This window comes from Capsaspora owczarzaki (assembly GCF_000151315.2).
Source record: "Capsaspora owczarzaki ATCC 30864 unplaced genomic scaffold supercont2.7, whole genome shotgun sequence".
Taxonomy (NCBI): domain Eukaryota; class Filasterea; order Ministeriida; family Capsasporidae; genus Capsaspora; species Capsaspora owczarzaki.
The window spans coordinates 517990-540943 of NW_011887298.1; the positions used below are offsets into that span (position 1 = coordinate 517990).

The following is a 22954-nucleotide window of genomic DNA, read 5'->3' on the forward strand; positions in this document are numbered from 1 at the left end:
ACAAACTGTAATCATATTTGCAACAACACGAATAGGTTAAAGCGCGGTTGCACGCCACTACTGCTGAGCTGCTGCTCGCGCAATTGGACACTTTGGTGGTCGAAAAGCCATCGCATTGTTTGCCAAGTCTGCGCCTCTCCTGAGCATCCAGTGAATTGCCAGCAGTTTCCCCAACGAATGTATGCTCACCTTATAGATCGAAATCGACAGCGATGGGAAACAGCCGGCGTCCGGCGTCCAAATGCAGAGCGAAGCACCGCGCAATGCAATTTCAGCTCACAGTCATGCGCTTCCTTTGCATTGCACATACAAGACGGAAAAACAAAAGAACTCAATCCAACTCAAGAATCCAACTCTAAAAGTCCAAGATCAGAATTCAAGCTCAGAATCCAACTCAGTCCAGCTTTGGTTTTTGACAGGCATGTCGTCGTACAACGAGCGCAGTCGCGAGCTCGACCGCTTCAGCGCCCACCGATATCACAGCGACGAGGACCCAGACTCGTTCGACGCATTGATCCGTCGGCGAGAGAGCGGCATCGTCGAGAAGCCGCAGCCAGCAGAAGGCCCGAAGCACGCTTTGAAAGCTCCTCGCTCGGGCGGTCCTGGAGCCGTGCGCCCGAATCCCAGCTCGAGTCGTGGGAAGCACCATTCGTCAGGCTCCATGTACACGTCATCGTCGTCGTCGTCGTCGGCGGCGGCGTCCTCGTCGACTGGGTCGTACACTCAGCACAGCAGGCACGATCCACGCTTTCAAGATGGCCGTCGAGCGCCATCATCATCATCAGACCACAAGGCATGGCAACCACAAGCGCAACCAGCACAGCAACAGGATCGGTACTACCACCCCTCAGAAGTAGCAGCTCAAGGACAAGGACAAGGACAAGGACAAGGTCAAGATCAAGCTCAACCGCACGCAAGGCTTCCATTGATCGAGTACTACGCGCCTGAACCACAAGCCAGCTCCAATCCATACTATCAAGGCATGTCTGCACAACTGCAAGGGCAGCAGTCGTACCAGAATCTGCCGTACGAGCACGGCTATGCGCAGCCACCGCCTTCCTGGTCTGAGGAGACATTCATCCCGCTCCCGTTCTTGAGTGTCGCGTCAAGTGCCACCGCACAAGCGCCAGATGAGCAGGCTGCGGCTCTTCTACAGTTTCCAATGTCCCAAGCCCAGCAGCAACCACAGCAGGATTGGCAGCGCTATCATGACGGCACCGACCAACTCTCAGCCGCGGCAAATGGAGCGCCACAGCTTTTCAGCGCACCTTATTCTGAGCCTCATCCGTCGGACGTACAGTCCGAGCTGCAGCGCCTGGACGAATTGGAAGCACAGCTGGCGACACGACGGCAACAACTCCGCCTGCAGGCCTTGCAACAGCCGCTCGCTTCACAATCACAACACGAACCACACCCAACATTGGTAGCATCACAACAGCTACAACAACAGCATCAGCTACAACAACCACAACAACATCAGCACCAACAACATCAGCTCCAACAACAACAGCAACAACACCAACCATTCGCTGCAGTACAACACTTATCACAACCGCAACACAACCAGCAGCTGTTTGCTCTCCAAGAACAGACGACGGTGGCACAGCAGCCATATGCATCGCATCATCCACTTCAAAATCAACAACACCAGGGTTTCACATCATTCCGAGAGCCATTCCTCCAATACTCTGATCTTCATCCTAGTCAACCGTTTGGACACGCCAGTCGCGAGCCGAGTCGAAGCGCCAGCCCGTTGCCAACCTTTGTGGTGCAGCCAAGCGATCAAAGCTCTGCGTTGAGTACCGCGGAAGCGCCAAAGCCGATCAAACACGCAAAGCGGCCACTAGCGCACTCGTTTTTTGAGCAGGACCTCTCAGCTGTTGCTGCTGCGACTCCTGTCCAGGCTTCAACGACCAATCGTCGACCTCTACTCTCGTTCGCGCGCCGCTCTCCGTTCCAGCCAGGCCTTCCCAGCGAGCGCATGGATGACGCGATGGAATTGGATTCTGATCGAGACCAGAGCGACGCGTCGTCGCTTTCTGCGGCTGACCGGATGCGCATGCTCAGGCAGCGCGCTTTGGAAGCCAAGCGAGCGTTGAAGACAACACGCGAGCAGCGCGTTACATCTCCCCACGAGTTGCCGGTCGTCGAGGTCCCGCCCGTCAGCGTCTTGCCGAAAAACCAATCCTCGTCTGGCGGTCCCACGATCGCCAGCTCTTCTGGACAGGAAACAATCCCCGTTCCCGCCAACCTCGTGGCAGATGCTGCACTGCACCAGTTGACATCGCGGGAGCCCACCCCAGTTCCAGGAAAGCCGACACAGGACAACCTGGTGTTGGTCTTGTCCGACAGCGACGACGAATCCAGCTCCAGCGATGAGGCAACTGACAGCTACCAACGCTTTGCAGTCGATCACGGTCGCAAGCGCATGGAAGTTTTCAAGGCCAACATGGCTCGGGCAGCCCAAAGTTCCCCGCAACCGTTCAGTGGTAGTGCATTCGTTTCGCAGCCAGCAGTTGCTCCATCTTCGTCTCAACCTCCTTTTGTCGTGTCGAGTACACGCACTCATCAGCCCGGCGCTCTGTCGCAACAAGGCCCGGCTGGTCTGCTGAAGCGAGTCACGACTGCGAATGTGTTGGCGCGCACAGATTCGGGACTTCAGCAAGCAGCAACTTCCGACCTCGTTACCAGCCTTCCTCTTGAAAAGCAAGCCGAGTACATGCGTCTCAAAGAAATTCTTGCAAAACGGCAGACATCCAGCCCTGTAACTCCTTTGGCTTCGGGCACTTTGCTCGCCTCCACTGAACCGCCAGCGACAGTGACCGTGTCCGCGTTGCCTCGAGCACCGTCATTGGCACCATCCGTGCCAGCAACGACCAAGAACACTTCTTCTCAGATCGCAGTGTCTCCAGCAACCAACTTGGCCGTCAATGTGGCACAGCCATCACTACCAGCAGGAGCACCAGCAGTCGCCAGCGGCGCCTCCAGCAGCGCTCAAAGCACTGCTGATGAAGTAATTTCCACTCTCGCACACCAAGTGAGCCAGTCGGAGACGAAAGTGAAGGTTCTTCGAGCACACATTGCAGATGAACGGACACGCTTGAACACCACAGTAGCACAGCGCGACGATGCAGCCGAGGTCTGCATTCGGCAAGAACAACGGATGGCGGAGCTGAAGAGGGAGCTCCTTTCGCTCGACAAGACGCTGGTTGCTTCTCACCAGACACGTCGAAACCTGGACAAGGCTGTCGCGGAAGCTGAACAAGAACTTGTCAAAAAAGAATCAGAGTTAACTGCCATCGAGCGCCAAATTGCAGACTCCAGACGACAACTGAAGCTCTTCGAGGCATCACGCCAGCGCATGCTGCACGAGAAGACCAGCACGATCGAGCAGCAAATTCGCACTCTTCGTCGTCACGTTGAAGTTCAGGAACAAAAGCAACTGCAGCAACAGCAACAGCAGCAGCAACAGCAGCAACGTGAGCAACTACAGCAGCAGCTGCAACCCGAGCAAGACAGCCTCAAAGACCCACTGAACTCCGAGCCACTTCAAGCAGCTGAAGGTGATGCCGAGGAGGCTGATCAAGCTGCTGCAGATCAACAAGAACAAGCAGACCAAGCAGACCTTCAACCGACACCCATGTCCATCGAGTCGCGTCAAACACTTGTTGAGAATGGAAGGCCAATCGCCTCGTTTCCCTCTTCGACAGTGCAACCACAAATCTCAAACTCCTTGCAAGAAGAACAGCCTGCGTCAGCAGATTTTTGGTTGGTCGTCGCACCACCCCGCGCGAGCCAGTCGAGTTCATCGAGCGCACTGTCTGCGAATGTCGGTGCAATCCTTGACACGGCCGAGCTACACAAGCGGCAGAGACTCTTGAAAACGTTCGCTGGCGTTGTGCGCTCGTATGGGTTGCGATTCGATCGTCTGGCGATTTCTGCATCGTTTGCTGCAATCGCCAACGCCGTCCTTCCCTCTACGGTGGATGTAGTTTGTGACAACAGTGCGACAGCAGTCGTAGGCAGCAACGTGGACGCCACCAGCGACACGTCTCAAGCCCCTCACGCCAAACCAATGGCACAGGAACCTCAGCCTCAAATTCGCAAAACACGGGCAGTCGCCGACACGGCTTTGCTGAAGCGAGGAATGCAACAGCGCTGCATTTTGTTGGATGCATTCAGTGCTGTCGTGCAGTCGAATCCCAGCGATGCCACTCGCGCGGCCAATCTCCAGCACTCTAATGCAACGAAGCGACCGCGCGTGTACGAGCCGTACGAAAGTCCCTTGCTCCAATTCCGCTCGTACCGTCTCAGCCCCTTCTACCGAACGCAGGCTCACCGCACCCTTACATCATTGACACACTCGAGTAATCTCGACATGATGCGTCCACTGTGTCATTTCGATCTGCTGGGGACCTGCAACGATGAAAAGTGCGCCTTCCAGCATCTCCGATCACTGAAGCAAGATGACGAAGCCATTTATCAAAATCTCGCTGCGTACGCCATCAAAGAATCGCTTGACAGCGTGGACAAGAATAGGAATGTACTCCTCGCGCGCGGAGTACCGCCTCCAGCATTTTCGACGAGGACTGATCAAAAGGTTGCACTGCAACTTCGGGCGCACCTGCTTGAACGGCGCGCAGAGTTTGCCAGCAACGGCGTTTCACTCGAGGACGCTTCGTTGATGCTAATCATGGCGGTGAATCAACACAACAAGCGCCGTGGCTTTGGACCCCCTTCTGTTGTCTCACCCATGACGATCAGGGCTGGTGTTCCCAACGTGAATGCACCCGACGACGAGCAGTCAGATTCCAAGCACACCAGCGCCAAGACCGGCAACACCTTGACCAGCAGCACCTCGACCAGCAGCACATCGACCGGCAGCACCTCTGCAGCTTCAAGCTCTGGGGTGCTTGATCTGGGTCGTGTCGCGGAAGCCATCAGCCCCCGACGGCCTTTGCTCTCCCTGCAGGCTCTTGATGAGCAAGGTCAAGCAAGCCAGCCTGGCGATCCTTCTGCCATCTCAAGCTCTTGGGCGGGTAGTGAGATTTCGACCAAGTCCACGGTCCGCTACCACCAACCAGGGGCGGCTCAAAGCCGCCAAGACCTTGAGCAGCAACTCGATGCCGACCCACACAACGAGGATGCGTGGCTAGCTCTGGCCTGCCAATTGATGGAGCCATTCCCCTCCGCAAATCCTGCAAACATTGCGCCTGACGCTGCTAGGCTGCCCGTCCCGAATTACCAGGCCGCTCTCAGCGCGCTGTCAACCGCACTCGAGTCGCAGCAGGCCAGTTCGACGCTGTGGACTGTGTATCTGGATTTGTTTCATCGCCAGGCTGTGCTCGCCGGCACTCAGAAGGACGGTGCGCACGTTGACGAAATGCGGGAAATGTATGCTACGGCAGTCACCCTGGTGCCACAGCCCTTCCCATTGTTTTGGCACTGGCTGGATTTCGAGTCGACGCGCGCCGGCAAATCGAGTGTTTTGCTCGCCATTGTGAAGCACTGCGTGGAAGCTTTGACCTCGTTCTCGAGCATTGGGAATCGAGCGAGTGCGACGCCTGCGCTTGCTTCCGCTTATCGTGTGTGGCTGCTTGATTCACTCCTGTCTATCGTGCAGCTGTTTGTTCTTGCGGGCAACCTTGCTCAAGCCTGCCAGGTGCTCGAGGCGTGTTTGGCGCTTGAGCTCCAAACGAGGGCGGATTGGGTGGATCCAGACTTGTTCATTCGCGCTACCGAGCTTGTCGGAGTTGGGTGCAAGAGTGTTCTTTGGCTTTCTTACCTCCATTTGCTCGCCCACCACACGCTGCCCGTCAACTTGTTTGACATGCGAGACTGTGGCTTGGGTCGACTGGTAATGGATGCCAGGACAATCACCATTGCCTGGGATTCGAGCGTGCGCTTGTCGCCTTCTTTGTCGAGTGCGCAAGCCGCCCCGCCCGTGTCTCCAGTGTCCATTGCTCCCGTTTCTGTGACTCAACTGGCACAGCTTTTTGGGCAAGCACAAGCGCAATTGTTCGCGCAAAACCCCATTCCGCCCTCGAATCGCGATGCGCCGTTTGCGTGCGCTCTCGAGAGCTTCATCATCAATCAAGTTCGATTTAACGCAGCGTTTATTAGTGCGCAGTCGGCCATTCAAACCGCCGAGGACTACGTTTCCATGGGTTGGTTGGCCGTCGATTTGCGTTGCCTGTGCGCTTCCATTCATGCTTCGGACCAGGTTTCCGGCTCGCAGCTGCTCTGTGAAATGGCTGCGTCTACAGTAGTAAACGAAGCACACTCTGCCATGGCTCTCTGGTATCGCGCCGCACGGTTCCAGCTCGACGGAAACGGCACAGCTGCCTCCCGGCAGATTGCGCTCAACTGTCTGATCCGTGGTGCGCTCCAACCGTTTGATCTCAGTGGCATCTTCGATGGCCAGTTTAGTAGCCTTGCCCGCAGTGTAGATGGCATTGATGCACAGCCGTCTCGCGCGTTGATGCTACTTGCCTTTGCTCTCCTCTCGCAGCTGGCGCGCCGACCTCTCCCCTACCACTTTGTCGTGCCTCCGCTGCTCGTTCCTGATCTGCGCATGGATGGATTTGCCATCACTCATCTCTCGCTTGCGCTGTTTCTCCAGCTTTGCGTGGCGTGTCGAAACGTTAGTCCCAATGCCCCACCACTTGCAACATCGAGTGAGGAGGAAGCAGCGGATGCTTCGCTCGCGGACACAGAGGCGCACCTGTTGCGCGCTTTTGAAAACGAGTACCACCCTTGTCTGCCATTCACCGATGATGCTCGTCAGCAACTGACCAATGAGCTGCTCGGCGTGTTTGAACGAGGGCTCTTGGCATGTGCTCTTTCAAGGCGCGACACCATGCAGCTGTGGTCTGACTTTGTATCTACGATGGCGTCAGAGGTGTCTGCCATTGTGACTGCTGAAGGAATGGCGTCGAATGAAGCCAAGCAGGCGATGCGGCGTCTGACTCTGCTGATTCATCGATGCACTGCCAGCGCAGAGTCGTCCCGACCAAAGTATTGGCGCAATGGTCAATTTTCCATGTGTCGGACCGAGGACGCTGTGCTGTTTGCAGAGCGGGTTGCTTCTGGCGCTGAAGACCCCATTACTACCCAGCAGTCACAACTTGATGCTCTAGAGCTCATTCCTGCGTTGCTCCCATCCTCGGCTGCTGGCGACGAGTTCCTGCATCAATCAAGCAAGCATCTTACCCACAACGTTTTGCTTGCGTTGCGACTCGCTGCCAAAAGCCCGCAACAATTCCGCTTGACAAGATTTTTGCTTGCCAGCCCTCAATGCGAAGCTCTCTGGAATGCCGCGACGGCCCTGTCTCGAGTAGCCGCGTCACCCGATTCTCCCGCAACCAAGCAGCTCGCGGCGACTCTGGCTGTGTTGCTGTACAGCGTGCGCGCCCTACCGCTGCACGCAAATCGGTGGAAACATCTTGCTGCGTTCCTGTCCATCCATTCTGCTCAGCTTACTGCGGACGGCGTTCTGCATCCCAAGGGCTCTGTTCCATCGGCTCCAGCAGCCAGCCCCACCGAGGCGATTATCCAGGCCAACCAAAGCATCTTGGTCTCGCAACACGCGCTTGTGAACATGGCCCAACAATTCGGCGTGGAACTAGCAGGCATCATCGAGGTCGCTCGAGCCATCAACAAAATCTAAAGGCAACTGGAACTGGAAAATCGTCAGGGGGGGTGGAAATTGAAGTGAAAATGGTCGGGGAGGTCAAGTGAACAAGCAACGAGAAAGACAAGGTGGTGGTTGTGGTGGTGGTGGTGGCGATGAGAAGCAAGGGTGAACAAGTACTGCATGGCCATGCCGCAAGTCAACCGACCCTGGGTTGTCAATCTGTCAGTGCACAAGTTTGTTTTTTGTGACTTTGTGGGCAGGTATCATCTCGGCTGCTATTCTGTCGTTCGTGGTTTCGACCGGCTCATGTCTTGGATGTTTGTTTCACGGTGTGTTGGTGTGGGCGGCTGGTGTTCTCGACCTTTGCAGGTAAGTGTATTTTGCCGCTCGACTCACCATTACTGCGAGAGACTGACATTGCGACCCTTTTGTTCTGTTATTTCCTGCTCCTTGGCCAAGATCTTTGGCTTATCTCGCCGCTCGAGCTTTCCAAGAAGTTCAAGGCTCGTTGGATAAATCTCGATGAGTACAAGCACCATGTTGTTTGGTATGCACGCGTTGGGGCGCGAGATGGACAAAAGTAGCCGAGTCAAGAGTACCAGGTTACCCTCCCAAAGCCGCTGGCTACGACCTTACAACACTGGTCTTGGTATGTGGACCAGTGTTGTCAGATGAGCAAGTAGATCTACAGTAGTGCATCTGTTCTTTTCCTGATGTTTTGTCCTGCATAATCGAAATTCTTCGTTCAACACTTCTGCAAAGCAGATTTCAACAAACACATGGATGATAGTACCTGATCAAATCATTGGATGAAAGCGATTGCTTCCAAGTGATTACTGTTGGACAACAGTCTAATCTTGTCCGCAAAAGAAGGCGTGCGCCCTGAACCTCTACTCTGGGACACACTTGGTCTGGGGCGCCTGTACAAAAGAATCAAACAAACAAACAAAACAAACAAACAACAAAACACAAAAAACAACCAAAAAAAAAAAAAAAAACAAACAAAAAAAAAAACAAAAACAAAAAAGGCAACCCGAAACGAAAAAGAACGCCAAGGCATTTTCTCGGACAACTCACTCTTCTTCCGGCCCTCGGACAAACTATAAAAGCACAAGCAAGCGAGCTTTGAACCCCCCTACACAGCTACGAAAATACCGCTCCCCAAGTACGCAACGATGGACTTCTACACTCTGCGCCGCGACATGGATCGCCTGTTCAACCAATTTGAACGTGGCTTCCCGGCGAGCTGGCAGAGCCCCATGCTTCAGCACCAGCAAGCCCCCATGCTTGAATCGGCTCACGACTCGTCCAAAGACGCGCCGGGAGACACTCAGGTGGGCGCACTGACGCCGGCGTGGCCGAGTTCGCGCTGGATGACCTCGCCGAGCACGTCATTCGCGGTCGACGTGCACGAGTCCAGCGACGGCTATCACATTTCTGCCGATTTGCCCGGTATGAAGAAGGACGAAATCTCCGTCAACTGCGAGAATGGCATTCTCACCATCAGCGGCGAGAAGAAGCAAGAGCAGGAGAAGAGCGACCACACGTACCACGTCTTTGAACGCTCGGTTGGCCGCGTTTCGCGCACGCTGCGTCTTCCTCGCGATGCCGACAGCTCCAAGGCCAATGCCAAGTACACTGACGGTGTCCTCACGCTTGACATTGCCAAGCGCGCTCTTCCGGCCGGTTCCCGCATCGCCATCCAGTGAGCTGGAGCGGGGGGGGGGGAAGTGTTACCGGCATCGGGCAAACGCAGTGGCGTGTTTCACACATTCCCTTCCTGGTGGTACAACTCCCGGCTGTACTGTTGTAAATATCAATGCACTGCCTTGTCAAAAAGTCGGACCGTGGTACTGTATTGGCTCATATGTACAGTAAACGCGTTAAAATGCAGGGCAAAAGCAGACAGAAAAACAAAACAAAAACAAAAGTGCGAACAAGATGCGCAACAATAGTGCTACCAGAGACCAGATGCGCCATGCCGAAGGTCAGAAACATGCAGCGGTAGGCCTTGTTCCAGTACTATTCCTGCTTTGCACGCCTTTGGCGAAGTGCATTGAGCAAAAATCGTTTGGTCTTTTCGCGCTCTTCAGGAGTTAATCTACCGTTCACAACAAGAGTGATGCAAAGCACGTTGAGTGAGAGAATACAAATGATACGGGCGTTCCAATTGTTAGAAACGATTTTTCATGCTTAGGGGTTGCTCAGATTGACAGGTCGACACGTACCGGGCCAGTGGACTTGCTGCTAATGCTGCAGCTCTTGATTTGTCTGGTTCCGCATTCGCGGTAGTGCTCGTCGTTGTTGCTGTGGCTGCTGAGGACGATGTTGTTGCTGTCGATGCTGTTCGATGGGTTGGCGGCGGCGATTGCTGTGGCTGGAGTCGAATCTGAGCCAAGCGCGCCAAAACCAAGAATGACAGGCCGAGCGACAGTTTGAACGCCGCGTCGACGTACGGAACGACTGTCGGCTGCTTGAGCTGCTGCTGCTGTTGCTGTTGGTTGGATTGAGATTGTACTGGCTTGGTCGTGGCGGCAACGGCGGCGTCCTCCTCGTCGGGGTCTGCGACGGGCGCTCGCTGATGGAGCTGCTGCCAGCGCGCGCGATGGTACTGCTGCAGCTTGCTCTCCTGCCGCCAGTGCACCATGCCAAGCAGAGTGCTCACGATAATGAACGCCATCAGCAGTACCGCAAGCCGCTCAAACGTCCAGTAGACGCGCCCGGCGTTCCGTCCACGCGCAAACAGCAGTCCATACAACATCTGCGTAGTGGTGGATTTGGACTGAGCGTCTCAGAAGAGAAGGAAGAGGGAAAAGGATTTGCGGAAACTGACACAGGTAGTTTATACAGTGACAAACGTTTGATGCAATTGGAGATGATGGGCTGTGAGATTGGAGCTGTACCGTCCACTCGTTCGGTGGGACGTCCAGCAAGAGAGGGCACGGGCACGAACGAGCGAGTCGTCCAATCTGGAAACGAAGAGAGAACAAACGAGTGTTGTACATGAAAATAATTGTTATTGAGGTGATTAAGCAAGTCGATGTGCAGGGAGTTGATTCTGGGTCGCAGAACGGCGCTTCATGTCTTCCGATGTTCCAACGAAAGTGCTCGAATGTTCTCAGACTACAGGCAAAGGCATGGGGGAAAGTGGGCAAGTGAGACTCATTGGAGGACAACGGACAAAAACAAACTCGGAAGGCGACATCACGACTCGCTCTTACAGTGTGGTCTAGTGTGTTATCAGTCGCAGTAACGTCTCGAAGACGACCAGTCTAGTAACAAGCGCAAGAACAAACAGTCCGAAGCGCAATTGAGCTCAACAAATGTGATGGAAATGGGCGGTAAAGAGAAAAAAAAAGAAAAAAAAAACATAAAACGCGTGCCGCAAAGCCCTCACCCGTATCCGTGGCTGATCCACTGATTCGGCTGGAAGAAATCCAAACGCGGGAGATCGCAATAACATCCAAGTTGGCAAGGGCTTTTCAAGGCGAACCGTGTCCATGCGAAAAGTTTCCACGAGCTCGAGTTCGTCAGGAGTCATCAGGCCATCTCGGGTATACCGGGCAAATTCAATTACAGCACTCGCAACAGTCCACTGCTGAATCCGTCGAAGAAACTAAGCCGTAACCCCAGTCACAGACAACAACGCACAGCCGACCAGAAAACAGCGTGAGTTTACTCGTCGCAGAAATCAATCCAGCAAGTAGCCAACGCCTGTCATACCATCACGACAAGACCGGTGACGTTTGCACCATCCAAGCAGTGAATGTAGATGGGATGGCAGCTTGCGTTGAGGAGAATTGGCAGAATTTGGACAATCTGTTTGAAATTCAGGTCGTGGATTGAGCAAAACGGTGCTTGCCAGATCTCCGAGCACACGCATATGACCATCTTCAGCCCTCCGTGCAGCACACTAGCAACTTGTTGTGTTGCATTAGACGACGCTCGACCACTTACATGTTGGTGTGTCAACGTGACATTCTCCTTAAACTTGTCGACCTGGATGAAGATATTCTGCACGCCTTCTTCCTTGCAGAAGAAATCAATGTTTGAGTCTGGCTTCTTTGGGGTGAGCGAGAGCACGGTCTTGAGCTTGAGCCGCGCCAGAAACGCAAAGTTCTGTTGCAATGGAGAACATTGCGAGTGAGTTGGAGATTGGGCGCCTCGGACTCGGACCCTCACGGACCATCCACGCGGAAACACATCAAAACAAGCATGCATGCATGCACGCGATGGAAGCCACTGACGAGGTGGGTCGGGTAGGCGCCGCGATAGACTTGCTCGTCGACAATCGTAAACCTATGGGTTTTCAATTCAGGTTCGTCAGACTCGACCACACTCATCACTCTCAATTGTGGGAACCAAAGCATCAATCAATGGTAAGACAAGCACCTGAATGGCGGAATGAGTGGTTCGCCTCGCATTTGGAGTTGAGTTGTGCTCAACAAGAAAAAACAACAAGAAACAAACCAAAAAAAGACGACTGCAGCAACTCAGAACTCAGAGGCTCAGATTGGTCGGTCTGTGAGTAGCCACTGACCTCTTTTGCGTATCTCGATTTTCGATTTCGAGTCAGTGAGAGGAGAAACCTCAAGATTCATACAAAATCCGCTTCCTTTTTGCTTAGAAACCTCATCTCTCCACTCAGACCAGTTTTCCATTGTAATCCTCTCTTCTTCTTCATTTTCATTCATTCATTTATTTCCTTCAGTCTTTTTTCTTTTCTTCTTCTTTGGATTTTCCTCTTTGTGATGCGCGCATTCGTCTCGCTCGCTGCGCTGCTGGGCTTTGCTTGCCTCTTCCTCATCGCGACGACCCCTGCGCCAGTCGCTGCCGACGATAACGGCGGTGTCCCCTGCGCCGGTAACAAACAAAACACACACACTCTCTCCCATCAGCCTTAACTCTCCAGAGCACCATCGACCGGCGACGTTTGTAGGCAAGTGTGATGGGAAGGCGAGCAAGAAAGTGAGAGCGTGGCTTGCGCAAGATGGAGTTGAGTCTCCTTCATGAGCCTCAGCTTCGGTCCGCGGGGTGAGCCCTCCAACAAGCGCAAGCGCGAGGGCATGAGTCGAGTGGCTTTGTCGTGGCCAGCCGTGTGAAGGGTCTGCGAGTGGCCGAGCGAGAGACATCACATCACATCACAAAAAAAAAAAAAAAAAAAAAAAAAAAAAGGAATCACAAACGTAAACATTGGAAATTAGTGAGCGGGAAACGTACCGAAATCTAATCGTCTGCCGCTATTTGCATGAGTAGCGGTCGTATGCGGAGCGATTCTAGTCGCAACTTTGCGCTCTACTCTTCAAAAAATCCTCCGCCAAATTAAACCCATTTTTATTATTATTTGTTTCTTGGGTCACAAGTTTCCAAGTTTCCGATTCACAACGACTGCAAAACACAAGAAGAAATAGTCAGTGTTTGATTTGTGGAGGTGCGCCGGGGGAAAAGACCGGGGGGGGGGTAGGAGCGATATGCAGCAAAGTGGAATGGCGAGTCTGCGAAAAAGCACCAACAGCGTTGAGTGACCAGACTCACAAATGGGCGACTGCGTAGAGCGAACAGCAACCATCCTACGAGTGCTGAACAGTCACTTTGTGTGTCTGGCTTGTCTGGGATTTGGGACTGGAGGATTTGGGACTTGCCTGACCTGGCTCACTTCCTTCCTTTTTGGTTTTTTTGCCTGTCCTATGATCTGATCATTCCTATTAGTCTGCACCTTGCTGACGGGCCTTGTTGGTCAGCTCGCTGAAATTCACAATGAAACCGTGGCCGACTCGATGGCTCGATTCTGCTCGTATTTGCCCGGTAAGCTGCTTCGGTCTGAGCTTTCTGTCCAAACGCCTTAGCAACATTACTCACTGTCCTGCCCTCCATCGACAGCCTCGTACCAAACCCCATGCGCCGCACTCGTCAAGACCTATGGCCCAACCATCATTGACTTGTACGAGGATCACGAAACTGCCGACATGATTTGCCTTGCGATCGGCATCTGCAACACGTCGTCCGGCACTCGCTGCCACGCCTTCCCCGAGCCCGCTGATGCAGAGGAGCGTGCCAACCGTGCGCTCAAGATTGCCGCCACCAAGTCGTTCATCAAGCCTTGCGATATTCCCGAGATGAAGCCGATCTGCGACCTGGTCAACCGCTTTGGCAACGAGCATGTGCCGATTGATGATCTCGACCAAGACATGTTCAGCCAGATCAACACCTTCCGTGGCGCTGACTGGCGCGGCAAGGACTGCAACGAGTTTGACGCTGCCATCCACCCCGGCCGCAACCCCGGCCCGTCCAGCGGCGGCAACAACGACCTCATCGTCGACACCAACTGCAATGGCATCTATGGCTCCGAGGGCTCCACCACCTACGAGGAGAAGTTCTGTGGCGACTCTGGCCAGCTGGGCATTATTCTGCTCGGCGATTCTGTCGGCGCCCACTTCCGCATCCCCCCAGAGTACCTCAACGCCCTCCAGGTCACGTCGTCCACCTACAAGAACCTCGACAAGATTCTCCCCGACGAGTTCGACTGGCCCATGCACTCGTTCTCGACTGGCCACCGCAACGCCACCGGCACCGAAGACCCCGGCACGGTCGATTCCCTCTACCTCCGTCTTGTCGCCCGCAACCGCTGCAACCACCGCGACTTCCAGAACGTCGGCGTCAACGGCGCTCGCTCCGGTGACATGGTCAACTTTGTCAAGCAGAGCGTTGCTCGCAACCCCAAGAAGGACTACCCCGCGATCGTCGTCGCTTCCTTTGTCGGCAATGATGTGTGCAACGGCCATCCTGGCACCGATCACATGACCACTGCGGCAGAGTTCCGAGCCAACATTATTGCTGGTCTCGATGCCTTGGTGAGTGGGCCCACCCTCCTTTTTTTTTTTTTTTTTTTTTTTTTTTTTTTTTTTGGTGTTATTCTAATTGTTGTTGCGTTCGTTGTTCAACCGCTGACTTTGGCACGTTCTCTGAAATTAGAACATGACGCTCGCTCCTGGCAGCCACGTGCTGCTCAACGGTCTTGCCAACGGCAGCGTGCTTTACGAGTACATGCACGCTCTGATCCACCCGATCGGCGAGTGGAAGCAGAATGTCAACTATGCTGATGTGTACACCTACCTTAACTGCCTTGGCATTTCCCCTTGCGAGGGCTGGATGACCACCAACGCTACTCTTCGCGACCTGACCACTCAGCGGTGAGCATTCCGGTGTTTGTGCGTTTATAAAAAAAAAAATGAGGGACTCACAATTTTTCTTCTTGTTTTTCTGCTTTCTCGGCGCTTGTTCTTGGATTGCAGTGCTGTTCTTCTTTCGAGCGTTCTTCAGGAGCTGGCCTCCAACGTCACCATCACGAGCCGCTACTCGAATGTGTTTGACATGTACTACCTTGGCACAACAATCGAGGACATTATCGAAGAGTGGATCCAGGAAGGCAACAACGTTGCCGATCTGATTGAGCCTGTCGACGGCTTCCACCCGCGTCTTGGTGGCGAGGCAATGATGGCTGCTGTAAGTTTCTGGGGGTTGGCGTCTGTTGAGTGGTTTTTTTGGTCTCTGCCTTATTGTCGCTCATTTCCCGCAACCAACATCTCTCCACAGCTCATCTGGGACGAGCTCACCCAGTATGCTCCTCAAATGATTGGCAAGGTCAATCCCAACAACGACGCCATTATCAGCAAGTTTGGCGACCAGGGTGGTTACTAAACAACGCCCCAAAGACATTGTGTCGTGGTCCATTTCCATGTTGTGCAAATGTTTTGATCTCTTGCATTATGAACTGAATGGGCTTCATGTTTAGCACAGTACAGTATGAAACCTTTTTTTTCTTGTCTTGTTTGAAGTTTTGTCACTTATTCTTTTTGTTTTCTAAGAAGATTCTCAGTCACTTTTTTTTTTTTTCGTTTTTTCCAATGTTGGCTGTTCGGTCAGTGACAACAACGCCGCTGGCGAGCGTTCCGTCGCGCCTGCTGCACGACCGAGTCCGCCAAAACTTTCTCACCCAGCATCTGAACATTCTGCGCATGCCGCTCGTCCACGGGGTGCCCGAGATGCATCCTGTCGTCGCAGATCGCCTCGAGCAGATTGAGCGTCACAGCTCGACCACGACCGCTCTGGCCCAGCAGCTGCAGCTGCCCCAGCAGTCCCAGCAGTCCGCCGCCCCACACACCGTCCAGCAACCATCAAAGAAGCAGATGAAGGCCAGCATTGCGGCAGCAGCAACAGCACCAGCAGCAGTGTCGTCAGCAGCGGTTTCAGCCAGCCGCATGGCGATCGGCGGCTCGTCCTCTTCAGGCGCACCACCACCAGCCCGAGCGCTGGCTGCCTCGCCCGCCACTCCAAAGCGCAGCGTGTCTGCACTCGACCAGGCCCACGAGAAGGCGCTCCGGATGCACACGCTGCTCGGTCAGGTCCTCCACTCGCCTGCGTTCGGCGACCCAGCTGCTCCATCCTCGCTTTCCACCGCTCATGCTGCTCATGATGCTCCTACTGCTGCTCCTGCTGCTGCTGCTGCTGCTGCGCGTCCGAGCCCGTCTCTGAGCTTTGCACGCTGGTCCGTCCCAAGCACGACCTGGTCTGCACCCGCTGCCTCTCCCAAGCCCAAGACCACCACTGTTCCGTCGAGCCTGCCGTTGCCGCCGTCGCTCGCCCAGCGCCAGTCTGCCCAGTCGCAGTCGTGGCTGTACGACGACGTCATCACCGCTCGCATGGTCGCATACAACAAGCACATTGCATACATGCACCGTCTCGTCCGGTCGCTCGGTAAGGCTCAAAAAACACTTCAACAGGGAAGCGCGAAGGACGAGATCGCAGGATTTTTTTTTTTTTTTTTTTTTTTTTTTTTTTTTTTTTCAGTGTTTCAGTGTTTCAGTTTTGTTCACAGGGTTTTTTTCTTCTTCTTCTTCTTCTTTCGTTATTTTTTGTTTCCGATTTCATTGTTTGACACTCACTCGAGCTTGATTTTGACTCTGGACATCATTTTGCAGAACACCCCGAGGCTTCCAGCACGATGGAGCTCAGCCGAGCAGAGCTGGGCGAGTTTAAGGCAGTTGTTGAAAGCGCTGCATTTTCAGTGCGCAACCATCTGGATGAGAAGGGCGGAGTGCCAGTGCGCGGACGACGCATCGCGCGTGTCATCCGACAGCAGTCCCTGAAGCGTCGCGAGATGCAGGCAGTGGTTGACAGCATCAGCGTGCCGCCGACGCGAGCGCAAATGGTGTCGCTCTTTACGCGCCCTTGGTCTGTAGTGCCTCTGGACGCATCCAGTCAACCGCAGTTCACGCAGTGGCAGATTGCATACGCGCTGCTGCACTCGTACCCTTCGCTCCGGCGCCTGCAGGACGATTTGGCCAGTCACTCCCGCCACAGCCTCGAGACGAGCCAGTTGGCACAACTCGCAAAGCAGCAGCAGCCGCGTCGTCGTCGCTCGATGGCTGCTTCAGGCTCTGCAGTCATGTCGCGCCCGGTTGGCGTGAACGGCGTCCCTCTCCTTCATCCAAGCGAGGATCTCGAGCACGTGTGGCCGTTGCGACGCCTCATTCGGGAGCTGCACATGTCGCGCGCACGAATGGCAACCTTGTTCGCGACCGCGGTTGGCTCGCCAATGTGGCTCATCGAGCAGTGGGTCCAGAATCCGCCAGCGATGCCGGCAGGTCTGTCTCCTGCCAGCTATGTTGCGCACACGCAGTATGTGCAACATGTCCAGCGCGACTTTGCGCTGTTCAAGGAGCTTGCCCACAACGAAGACAGCGTGGTCAACCAAACCCATCGTGCTGATGCCGAGGATGAACAGATGGAACTGGACCAGGACGTCCAACAACTAACCGAGCAGCAGCAGCAGCAGCAGCAGCAACAACAACAACAACAACAGGATCATTTCATGGCACAGTTTGATGAGCTGTACCACGCCGAGGACCGGTTGAAACGAACGGCATTTGAGTCGCTCGACCGTTTTCTTGGCAATTTCATGAGCCAGTGGCGCCAAGATCTCGCTCGAGAGAACTGCCAGTACTTTGAATACGCTCGCGATGGTACCCTCCGCGTTGGCGCCTTCAACTCGACCGTCGTGTCGCACCAGCTGCGCAAAGAGTTCGGCCTGGGTGGCGCAGACTACCTCGTCCTTGACCCGCGCATTCCCGACCGCCGCCACATTGGCGACCTCCTGCCCCTTCCTCAACTCGGCGACTTTATTGACGGGCCATCACCGACCGTTGGCGATGCTCCCGGGAAAACCACCGATCGTCAAGCCAGCAGTGTGCTCAAAAAGCGCCGCAAAATGATGAACAAGCACAAGCATCGCAAGTGGCGCAAGAAGCACCGCGCCTTGCTCAAGCGTCTTGGCAAGTAAACGCAATCTTGCAACCGTTATGTGTGTGTGTGTGTGTGTGTCCATTGCGTGCCTCGCTCCTTTCACGTCTGGACTAATACAAACAAAATATCACGAACAAGTCGACAAAAACAAAATGTGCTGGAGTGAGTGAAACGGCCACCCTTACAGTAGTGTGTTGTCAAATCTGTACTTGATCTGCACTTGTTTGAGCTTGTCGCAATACCACCTCCTTCCTATTTTGCCCTGCTGCTTCTCAGTCTGTTGTTTTGGTGCGAAAGAAACACTTCTCGACTTTGAATCGTGCAAATTGAACAACGTGCGCTCATCCTTCACCAATCCCCCCAAACACCTTCGACTTGCCATGTCTCCATCCAGGCCCTATGCTGACTTGAATTTGGCAGGAGTTCAACTACACGGCGCGACAGATTCTATTTCAGATTGACAGATTCTGGATGCAACCGAAAATCCTCGTCGTCGGACAGACCCTGTCCGCACTCGCGGTCACTGCAAGTCTACGCTCAAGAGGCTGCCATGTGCTACGCGCCCGGACACGAGACAATCCGACGATGACGACAACGACAGAAGGCAGACCAGGCCACGCGCTGGTTCTCACTCCAGCTGCTCCGATGCTCAAGATTGTGCAAGAGATTCGAAACGCCAAGGATGCCCACAAGCATCAAGCACTCAGTGATACATCTATATGCGAGATCCTCACTGGCGGGGGCGAATCCTTCTCATTCCGTGGCCACCGAATTACGGCAATCGAGTCAGAGTTGCTCGCCGTCGTTGACAGACAGCGACTGGCAAGCATGCTACAAGAGCAGTGTCATGGCGTTCAAGAAGTCCAGATGGATCACATCGATCCAAGCCAGTTTGATCTGGTGGTACACACGACTGGCAGTTTTCATCGCAGTGAGTCGAAAGCGTTGCGCCCTGGCATGACGATGGTAGCAGGAGTGATTCCACCTGGACGATTCTCTGAGCACGAGGCAGCACGGATATGTCCACCTCGAACGTTGCGCGTTTGGGGCTTTGACGCGACGGTCGTCGCAATGGTGCAAGATGGCCAAGGGACGATTCAGTGGCACAGTTTGCTACCGCTTCATGATGCGCCACTCGCCGCCCAGATCAATGACGCCGCTCAGCGCTCATTAAACTACTTGCATGATAGTGTGTTCTCGGGTCTGTGGGACGACCGAATCCGAGCAGCAATCAGCGCAACGCCGTCTTCGCAGTTCCTGACGCGTTCTCTATCCGCCGACCCAGTCCACGTGCACATGCAACCACCAGGCACCAGCTCTAAAGCGAGCAGTAACCCCATTCTTTCTGTCTCACTTGGGCGCGCAGCGGTGGAGTATCCGCCATTAGGAATACAACCACTGTTGCACACTTTCAAAGCAGCCGTCTCTCTTGCCACAACCGTTGCCAATAGTTCTCTCGACATGCTGCGTCCAAACATTGCACGATAGTACGTTTGTGCCTGTGATGTTCTAGTTCGGGCATCGAGTGCTGGTTTCTTGTGCTGATTCAGTTTGTTCTGTCTTTGTTTATTTGTTTTTGTGCGTGTTGTTTTTCTTGCTGTGGTTTGCGACCTTCTCCACAGTGTCGCAACACAGACCCAGCAAACTGCAGCTCTTGTTCGAAGGGGAGAGCGCTTTGCGACAATCTTGCAACACGCAGAAGACACTGAAATTTCGCTTGAGTATTCCTTTGTGACCTCGATGGCCTACTAGCAGCGAACTTTGGTTCTCTGATGGACAACGGTTGAATTGCTTGTTGTCGGAAAGAAGGTATAAAAGTAATTGTTGGCACAGTATAACCACACTACGAGTACAATAATACAACACAAAAATCCAAGCCCCAATCAACCTGTACAGTCGGCAACAAACATACAATTCGACGTTACCGTCGCCCCTTTTTCCCTCTCAGAAAAAACACACACACACACAGCTCCAGCTGGTGCTTTTTCACTCGCGCGCAAGAAGCAGACACGTAACATCACGTCCCAAAGCATAAACTCCTCGTTACTCGTCCTCGACTAACAGGCAAACCTGCCCGAAAAATTAAGCGCTTTCGCTTTGCACTTTTAGAAGGCAAACATGCGCTGGGCGTGAGAAGCCTGTCCAGGGGCCTGGAAAGCAAAGCTCTTGGCGGGCTCAGTCGAGAAGGTGAAGCCGGTTTGAGTGGCAGTGGGCATCATGTTCTGATCCTCAGCGTCCTCGGGAGTGCTGTCATCGCTAAAGTACTCGGTGACGATCTGGTTGGCCAGCTTGTAAATGGTGTCGTTGCGGTGGTGCTGGAGCTTTTCAATCTTGTCCATGCCACCAGCGGTCTCGATAAACTCGGCGTGGGGGTTGGAGCCATTGGCGAACTGGCCGAGCTTGAGAATACGGAGGTGAGCCTCGAGGGCAGAGGTGACGAGCTTGGCGTCAGAGTGGCTGAGCACCTCGCAGAGCGGGGGAATGCAGCCTTGGCCAATGGCAAAGCGGACTTGCTGGTCGCTGCCGCCAGTCAGGAGGTTGATGATGCACCAGGAGGCCTCCTTGCGAGTGCGGGCTTCGCCCAAAGAGACGGCGTTGAGGACAAGCGGGAGCAGGTTGGCGTCGATGACCTGTGCGACTTGGCTGGCGGTGCCAGCAAGAATGTTGGACAGGCACCAGCAAGCCTCCTTTCGGATGTTCTCCTTGACCGAGCGGAGAAGAGTGCCAACGACGGAGAGGAAGCCACAGTCGAGAACAGTTTGAGTCTGGGCAGTGGTGCCAGTGACAATGTTGCCAAGAGCGCGCATCGCAGGGGTCTGAATGTTGGTGTCGGGGTGCTGGAGGAGCTCAACGAGGCGCTGGACGGCACCAGACTCGATAACAGCAGCAATCTGCTCTTCGTCGCTGTCGGCAATGTAGGAGAAGGCCCAGCAAGCGTCCGTCAGGGCACCAACGCTGTCGGTGAAGTTCAGAACGGCGGCCAACGCGGGGATGGCGTCACGGATGATGGCAAAGTCGGGGGCGGGGTTCTTGCCGCGGCACAGGTTGCTAATAACCCAGGTGCCATTGGCCAGCAGGCTCTGGTTGCTGGTGCCGCTGAGCTTGTTCAGAACGCCAGCGAGAACGCCGTGGCGGAGAACGAGGTCACGGTAGTTGGCATTCTCGCCGGCAATGTTGCCCAAGGCCCACATGCCCTGCTCGACGACACGTTCGTCGTGGGACGACAGAAGCTGGCTAAAGACAGCAATGCCGCCGAGACGGACGACCAACTCTGTGTGCTGGGCAGTGCCGGACGCAATGTTGGTCAGAGTCCAGCTCGACTCAAACTGAAGGTCGGGGTTGTCGAATTGCTTGAGGTGCAACAGCAGGAACGGAACAACGCCAGTGTCGATGAGGCGATCAATGGGCGGGTTGCGCTCCTTGGAGACGATCTTGCGCAGGCAGTGGGCAGCGTTGAACACGGTGGCGTAATCCTGGCTGTTCATGACCTCCATGGCGTACTGCTCGAGCATGCCCACGTCGGCCTGAACGCGCTGCTTGCCAGTGGTGTTGGGTGCGGTCTCACTCTCGTCGTCGGACTCGTCCATGAAACGGCGCTTGAGCATCTGGTCGTCCTTGCTCTTCTTGCGAATATCGTCGGCCGCGTCCTGTCGCTTGCGGCGCACATCCTGCACAATGTTGTCACACACACACAGACACCGACATGGCATAACGCATAGCAATTCAAGTGAGTTGAGCGCGGCAAGCGACAAAGAAAAACAGGAAAGCAGCTAGAAGCTTCGTTTTTTTGAAATCCAAGAAACGTCTTGCGACGAAGAAAAAGAGAAAAACGAAAACGACGATCTTCAATCCCTTTTGCACTCAAAAGCAGCCACCCATGCCACGAAGAGGAGCACAGTTGGACTCGATCTCAACGAAGCAGAAAAAGTCGAACGTCAACGACAGCACATTAAAATCAAAACAAGATTGCAAAATCGCTCAAAAAGCTCCAAAAAGCCGTTTCAAATTTGAATTTCAACGCCGTTTGTTCCAGAAAAAGAAGGAAAAAACAACAATAAAAAAACAACGTGGTCGGTCGCTTTCATACGCAATGTGGGGGATAAGAACAGCGAGAAGAGATGCGAGGGGAGATGCGAGGAGAGAGAGAGAGCAAGGGCAGTGTGCTTACCGCGAGGCTCGAGTTGACGTCCTTGACGTTCTTTCGTGGAGGCAGCATTTTTGTGAAAGTTTTTGTGTGAAATGTGAAACAATTGGGGGAGAAAAAAAAGCCAAACTTTCTGCAGATGCCACAGAAGCAAACAGAGGCAAACAGAGGCAAACAGTGAGTCAACAATAGAGAGAGATGATAATGATAACAAGAAGAAGATGGAGATGATGATTCAACCGTCGATGAAAGCGTCGAAAGCGGGGTGGAAAAACAAGCAAAAACATTTACAAATACAAAAGTAGACTGAAAATCCAAATTGGGTTGTGGTGCTCGCCATTTACAACTCGAGATCTTTGTACCCCGGAGCGTCAACGGAAATTCAATCCGTGTGCAAGCAATTCAAGTGCTTTGTGACTGGAGAAATCGTCCCGACATCTCCGATGACGACGATGACAACTGCTTGACTTTGGTTGTCAAAAATGAGCGAAGTGAAACTCAATATCGTTGCGACCTGAGCCCGACTTTCGTCGATTCGAATACGGAGCTTGCAACGTTCTTGCCGGCGAGTAATCCGATATTCCGACAAATCCCCAAGGGTTGGAAAATTACAGCTTACTATTCTTTTTCGGATGGTTCGGATGTGCGATGTGCCTCGCTTTATGTTGGATACATCTAACCACAAACTCTTTGGACTCTTTGCATGCAAACCCCCCCCCCCCGGTCTCCATTGTTGAGTAAATTGAACGTTCCCTACAGTGTTCCAACGCGTTTTACCATCCACACTTTTTGTAAATAATGGAAATTGGAGACAGGTAAAGTCATGGAAAGGGGGAGGCTGAGGTGATTGCAGGGCTCCACTGCCGCTCCCC

At 54.0% G+C, this 22954-nt stretch overlaps 7 protein-coding genes across 7 annotated transcripts; 5 read left to right on the plus strand and 2 right to left on the minus strand.

The window, feature by feature from the left end:
* The first annotated feature begins 408 nt into the window (after positions 1-408).
* CAOG_04655 (hypothetical protein) lies at positions 409-8389 on the plus strand. Its single transcript, XM_004347352.2, has 2 exons — positions 409-7857; positions 8096-8389. Exon 1 carries the CDS (start codon positions 422-424, stop codon positions 7667-7669), a length of 7248 nt encoding a protein of 2415 aa, XP_004347402.1. The 5' UTR covers positions 409-421; the 3' UTR covers positions 7670-7857; positions 8096-8389.
* Positions 8390-8691: 302 nt separating this feature from the next.
* Positions 8692-9377, plus strand: CAOG_04656 (small HspC2 heat shock protein). The gene has a single exon (XM_004347353.2). The coding sequence runs from the start codon at positions 8812-8814 to the stop codon at positions 9343-9345; it is 534 nt and encodes a 177-aa protein (XP_004347403.1). The 5' UTR covers positions 8692-8811; the 3' UTR covers positions 9346-9377.
* Positions 9378-9461: 84 nt separating this feature from the next.
* CAOG_04657 (hypothetical protein) lies at positions 9462-12085 on the minus strand. Its single transcript, XM_004347354.2, has 9 exons — positions 12029-12085; positions 11884-11935; positions 11594-11755; positions 11360-11455; positions 11034-11252; positions 10858-10908; positions 10540-10605; positions 9865-10418; positions 9462-9737 (listed from the first exon to the last, which is right to left on the minus strand). Exons 1-9 carry the CDS (start codon positions 12058-12060, stop codon positions 9659-9661), a joined length of 1311 nt encoding a protein of 436 aa, XP_004347404.1. The 5' UTR covers positions 12061-12085; the 3' UTR covers positions 9462-9658.
* Positions 12086-12306: 221 nt separating this feature from the next.
* On the plus strand, positions 12307-15511 carry CAOG_08802 (hypothetical protein). The gene is made up of 6 exons (XM_011272140.1): positions 12307-12499; positions 13346-13441; positions 13517-14487; positions 14609-14826; positions 14929-15139; positions 15230-15511. Exons 1-6 carry the CDS (start codon positions 12388-12390, stop codon positions 15332-15334), a joined length of 1713 nt encoding a protein of 570 aa, XP_011270442.1. The 5' UTR covers positions 12307-12387; the 3' UTR covers positions 15335-15511.
* CAOG_08803 (hypothetical protein) lies at positions 15478-18101 on the plus strand. Its single transcript, XM_011272141.1, has 2 exons — positions 15478-16390; positions 16615-18101. The coding sequence occupies exons 1-2, from the start codon at positions 15541-15543 to the stop codon at positions 17973-17975; spliced, it is 2211 nt and encodes a 736-aa protein (XP_011270443.1). The 5' UTR covers positions 15478-15540; the 3' UTR covers positions 17976-18101.
* Positions 18102-18334: 233 nt separating this feature from the next.
* On the plus strand, positions 18335-19821 carry CAOG_04660 (hypothetical protein). The gene is made up of 2 exons (XM_004347357.2): positions 18335-19425; positions 19561-19821. Exons 1-2 carry the CDS (start codon positions 18410-18412, stop codon positions 19688-19690), a joined length of 1146 nt encoding a protein of 381 aa, XP_004347407.2. The 5' UTR covers positions 18335-18409; the 3' UTR covers positions 19691-19821.
* CAOG_04661 (importin alpha subunit) lies at positions 19681-22389 on the minus strand. Its single transcript, XM_004347358.2, has 3 exons — positions 22374-22389; positions 22107-22215; positions 19681-21606 (listed from the first exon to the last, which is right to left on the minus strand). The coding sequence occupies exons 2-3, from the start codon at positions 22152-22154 to the stop codon at positions 20044-20046; spliced, it is 1611 nt and encodes a 536-aa protein (XP_004347408.1). The 5' UTR covers positions 22155-22215; positions 22374-22389; the 3' UTR covers positions 19681-20043.
* Positions 22390-22954: the final 565 nt, after the last annotated feature.

What these genes read in the sequence shown, in the direction of transcription:
- CAOG_08803 (XM_011272141.1), top strand. Translation starts at nt 15,541, where the DNA reads ATGTTGGCTGTTCGGTCAGTGACAACAACGCCGCTGGCGAGCGTTCCG. An exon ending in CCGTCTCGTCCGGTCGCTCG is followed by an intron (nt 16,391 to 16,614) that starts GTAAGGCTCAAA and finishes ATCATTTTGCAG; the next exon opens with AACACCCCGAGGCTTCCAGC.
- CAOG_04660 (XM_004347357.2), top strand. Translation starts at nt 18,410, where the DNA reads ATGCAACCGAAAATCCTCGTCGTCGGACAGACCCTGTCCGCACTCGCG. An exon ending in CGTCCAAACATTGCACGATA is followed by an intron (nt 19,426 to 19,560) that starts GTACGTTTGTGC and finishes CCTTCTCCACAG; the next exon opens with TGTCGCAACACAGACCCAGC.
- CAOG_04655 (XM_004347352.2), top strand. Translation starts at nt 422, where the DNA reads ATGTCGTCGTACAACGAGCGCAGTCGCGAGCTCGACCGCTTCAGCGCC.
- CAOG_04657 (XM_004347354.2), bottom strand. Translation starts at nt 12,060, where the DNA reads ATGCGAGGCGAACCACTCATTCCGCCATTCAG. An exon ending in GCGCCTACCCGACCCACCTC is followed by an intron (nt 11,756 to 11,883) that starts GTCAGTGGCTTC and finishes CCATTGCAACAG; the next exon opens with AACTTTGCGTTTCTGGCGCG. An exon ending in GCAGCAAGTCCACTGGCCCG is followed by an intron (nt 9,738 to 9,864) that starts GTACGTGTCGAC and finishes TGTGAACGGTAG; the next exon opens with ATTAACTCCTGAAGAGCGCG.
- CAOG_04656 (XM_004347353.2), top strand. Translation starts at nt 8,812, where the DNA reads ATGGACTTCTACACTCTGCGCCGCGACATGGATCGCCTGTTCAACCAA.
- CAOG_08802 (XM_011272140.1), top strand. Translation starts at nt 12,388, where the DNA reads ATGCGCGCATTCGTCTCGCTCGCTGCGCTGCTGGGCTTTGCTTGCCTC. An exon ending in CGGCGGTGTCCCCTGCGCCG is followed by an intron (nt 12,500 to 13,345) that starts GTAACAAACAAA and finishes CATTCCTATTAG; the next exon opens with TCTGCACCTTGCTGACGGGC. An exon ending in TTGCTGGTCTCGATGCCTTG is followed by an intron (nt 14,488 to 14,608) that starts GTGAGTGGGCCC and finishes CTCTGAAATTAG; the next exon opens with AACATGACGCTCGCTCCTGG.
- CAOG_04661 (XM_004347358.2), bottom strand. Translation starts at nt 22,154, where the DNA reads ATGCTGCCTCCACGAAAGAACGTCAAGGACGTCAACTCGAGCCTCGCG. An exon ending in ACGTCAACTCGAGCCTCGCG is followed by an intron (nt 21,607 to 22,106) that starts GTAAGCACACTG and finishes AACATTGTGCAG; the next exon opens with GATGTGCGCCGCAAGCGACA.